This window comes from Pezoporus wallicus, unplaced genomic scaffold (genome assembly GCF_028554395.1).
Source record: "Pezoporus wallicus isolate ANWC-B61680 ecotype Strahan unplaced genomic scaffold, APGP_CSIRO_Pwel_v1 contig_12825, whole genome shotgun sequence".
Classification (NCBI taxonomy): Eukaryota; Metazoa; Chordata; class Aves; order Psittaciformes; family Psittacidae; genus Pezoporus; species Pezoporus wallicus.
Genome location: NW_026638606.1, coordinates 1 through 3978, shown reverse-complemented (window position 1 = coordinate 3978; position 3978 = coordinate 1). Strand labels below are relative to the sequence as shown.

The window sequence follows — 3978 nt, the reverse complement described above, 5'->3', positions numbered from 1 at the left end:
CTCCATCCCTGCATCCTTTGGGTACCCCTTTGGGGTATCCCCATCCCACTGCACCCCATTGCCCCCCATGCCCCCCCATTGCCCCCTTAGCCCCCAATTACCCCCATGCCCCCCCATTGCCCCTTATTGACCCCTCAAGGACCCCCATTGGACCCCCCCCAGCATCCTCCATCCCTGCATCCTTTGGGTATCCTTTTGGGGTATCCCCATCCCACTGCACCCCATTGCCCCCCACTGCCCCCCATTATCCCCATGCCCCCCATTACCCCCATGCCCCCCCATTGCCCCTTATTGACCCTTCAAGGACCCCCATTGGACCCCCCCCCCCAGCATCCTCCATCCCTGCATCCTTTGGGTACCCCTTTGGGGTATCCCCATCCCTCTGCACCCCATTGCCCCCCCACTGCCCCCCATTATCCCCATGCCCCCCATTACCCCCATGCCCCCCCATTGCCCCTTATTGACCCTTCAAGGACCCCCATTGGACCCCCCCCCCCAGCATCCTCCATCCCTGCATCCTTTGGGTATCCTTTTGGGGTATCCCCATCCCACTGCACCCCATTGCCCCCCCACTGCCCCCCATTATCCCCATGCCCCCCATTGCCCCCCATGCTCCCCCCCCCTTACCAGGCCACGTGACTGCCGCTGTCCAGGACGCAGCCTCGCTCCTCGGGGTTCACCATGGTGGGGGCGATGCTGAGCGCGGCGCTGGCGTGGACAATAGGGCGGCCCCTAATGGGGGGGGGGGGGGTCAGAGCAGGGGGGGGGGGGAGGGACCCCCCCCCCCCCCCCCCCCGCCCTGCACCCACCTGAACACCACGGCCGTGTCCACCCCGAAGGCGCCCACCAGGAGGTCTGGGGGGGGGGAAAGAATGGGGTCAGGGGGGGGCAATGGGGAGCATCTGGGGGGGGAATGGGGTGGGGTGGATGCAGTGGGGTGGGGTGGGGTGGATGGGATGGGATGGATGGGATAGGATGGATGCAATAGGATGGGGTGGGGTGGATGGGATGGGGTGGGGTGGATGCAATGGGATGGGGTGGATGCGATGGGATGGGATAGGAGCAATGGGATGGGATGGGATGGATGCAATGGGATGGGATGGATGCAATGGGATGGGAGCAATGGGATGGGATGGGATGGATGCGATGGGATGGGATGGATGCAATGGGATGGGATGGATGCAATGGGATGGGATAGGAGCGATGGGATGGGATGGATGCGATGGGATGGGATGGATGCAATGGGATGGGATGGGGTGGATGGGAGAGGAGCAATGGGATGGGATGGGATGCATGCAGTCGGATGGGATGGGATGCATGCAATGGGATGGGATGGGATGGATGCAATGGGATGGGATGGGGTGGATGGGATGGGATGGGATGGGATGCAATGGGATGGGATGGGATGGATGCAATGGGATGGGATGGATGCAATGGGATGGGATGGGGTGGATGGGATAGGAGCAATGGGATGGGATGGGATGGGATGGGGTGGATGGGAGAGGAGCGATGGGATGGGGTGGATGCGATGAGATGGATGCAATGGGATGGGATGGATGTAATGGAATCAAATAGGACGGATCTGGGTGTCCCCAACCACTGGGATGGGATGGATTTGGGGGTCCCAAGTATTGAGCACCCCTGGGATGGGATGTCGCTATGGGATGTTGCTATGGGATGTTGCCATGGGATGCTGCCACAGGATGTTGCCATGGCATGTTGCTATGGGATGCTGCTATGGGATGTTGCAAGGAGATATCGCTATGGGATGTTGCTATGGGATATTAAACATGGGATGCTGCCATGGGATGTTGCTATGGGATGTTGCTATGGGATATTAACCATGGGATGTTGCTATGGGATGCTGCCATGGGATGTTGCTATGGGATATTAAACATGGGATGCTGCCATGGGATGTTGCTATGGGTTATTAAACATGGCATGCTGCCATGGGATGTTGCTATGGGATATTAACCATGGGATGTTGCTATGGGATGTTGCTATGGGATATTAACCACGGGAGGTTGCTATGGGATGTTGCCATGGGATGTTGCCATGGGATGTTGCTATGGGATCTTGCTATGGGATGTCGCTATGGGATCTTGCTATGGGATGTTGCTATGGGATGTTGCTATGGGATGCTGCAATGGGATGTCGCTATGGGATGTTGCTATGGGATACTAACCATGGGATGTTGCTATGGGATGTTGCCATGGGATGTTGCCATGGGATGTTGCTATGGGATGTTGCTATGGGATGCTGCCATGGGATGTTGCTATGGGATGTTGCCATGGGATGTTGCTATGGGATGTCGCCATGGGATGTCGCCATGGGATGTCGCCATGGGATGTTGCTATGGGATGCTGCCATGGGATGTCGCTATGGGATGTTGCTATGGGATGCTGCCATGGGATGTCGCTATGGGATGTTGCTATGGGATGCTGCCATGGGATGCTGCCATGGGATGTTGCTATGGGATGCTGCCATGGGATGTCGCTATGGGATGTTGCTATGGGATGCTGCCATGGGATGCTGCCATGGGATGTTGCTATGGGATGCTGCCATGGGATGTCGCTATGGGATGTTGCTATGGGATGCTGCCATGGGATGTCGCTATGGGATGTTGCTATGGGATGCTGCCATGGGATGTCGCTATGGGATGCTGACATGGGATGTCGCTATGGGATGTCGCTATGGGATGTTGCTATGGGATGCTGCCATGGGATGCTGGCGGGTGTTGGGTGTCCCCAGCTATGGGGACTTAGGGGGTGGTGTAGATGGGCTGGGGTGTCCCTGGCATGGATGGATCTGGGTGTCCCCAGCCGCTGAGCACCCATAGGACGGGATGGATGGGATGGATGCACAGATGTGATGCGATGGATGATGGAAGGGATGGAACGGCTGGGATTGGATAGGATGGATGGGATAAAAGGATGGATAGATGGGATGGGATAGATGGGATGGGATAGATGTGACATGATAGAATGTGATGGGGTTGGATAGGATGGATGTGATGGAATGGGATGCTCTTGGATGCTCGGGGATGCTCTGGGATGCTCCGGGATGCTCTAGGATGCTCGGGGATGCTCTGGGATGCTCTAGGATGCTCTGGGATGCACTGGGATGCATTGGGATGCACTGGGATGCTCTGGGATGCACTGGGATGCTTGGGGATGCTTTGGGATGCATTGGGATGCACTGGGATGCACTGGGATGCTCGGGGATGCTCTAGGATGCACTGGGATGCTCCGGGATGCTCGGGGATGCTCGGGGATGCACTGGGATGCTCTGGGATGCTCGGGGATGCTCCAGGATGCTCTAGGATGCTCGGGGATGCACTGGGATGCTCTTGGATGCTTGGGGATGCTCTGGGATGCTCTGGGATGCTCCGGGATGCTCGGGGATGCACTGGGATGCTCTGGGATGCTCGGGGATGCTCGGGGATGCTCTGGGATGCATTGGGATGCACTGGGATGCTCGGGGATGCACTGGGATGCTCTGGGATGCATTGGGATGCACTGGGATGCTCTGGGATGCACTGGGATGCTTGGGGATGCTCTGGGATGCATGCTCTGGGATGCACTGGGATGCACTGGGATGCTCTGGGATGCTGGGATGCTCTGGGATGCACTGGGATGCTCTGGGATGCACTGGGATGCTCTGGGATGCATTGGGATGCACTGGGATGCACTGGGATGCTCTGGGGTGCTCGGGGATGCTCTGGTCCCTCACCCGGGTGCCCGTTGCCGTCCAGGTCCGTGCCCCCTCGCAGGGCGGCCCCAAAGAAGTCCGGGTGTGGGGGGGTCGCCCATTGGCCGCGCAGGACCTGGCTGGGCCGGGGGCTCAGCCCCAGCTCCCCCCCGCTGTAGACATGGACCAGCCCGTGCCGGCCGTCGGCTCCCAGCGGCGCCCCCACCGCCACGTCTGTACCATTGCGCTCAGCGGGGGGGGGGGGGAACCACCGGGACCCCTTTTCTC

General features: G+C 59.2%; 1 protein-coding gene across 1 annotated transcript; it reads right to left on the bottom strand.

Annotated features, from left to right (window-relative positions):
• Positions 1-623: 623 nt before the first annotated feature.
• LOC130600157 (integrin alpha-5-like) lies at positions 624-3924 on the bottom strand (the record flags this gene model as incomplete). Its single annotated transcript, XM_057411238.1, has 3 exons — positions 624-732; positions 810-855; positions 3733-3924. Coding segments are annotated over 3 exons (347 nt in total), but the record flags the coding sequence as incomplete, so codon positions are not given.
• Positions 3925-3978: the final 54 nt, after the last annotated feature.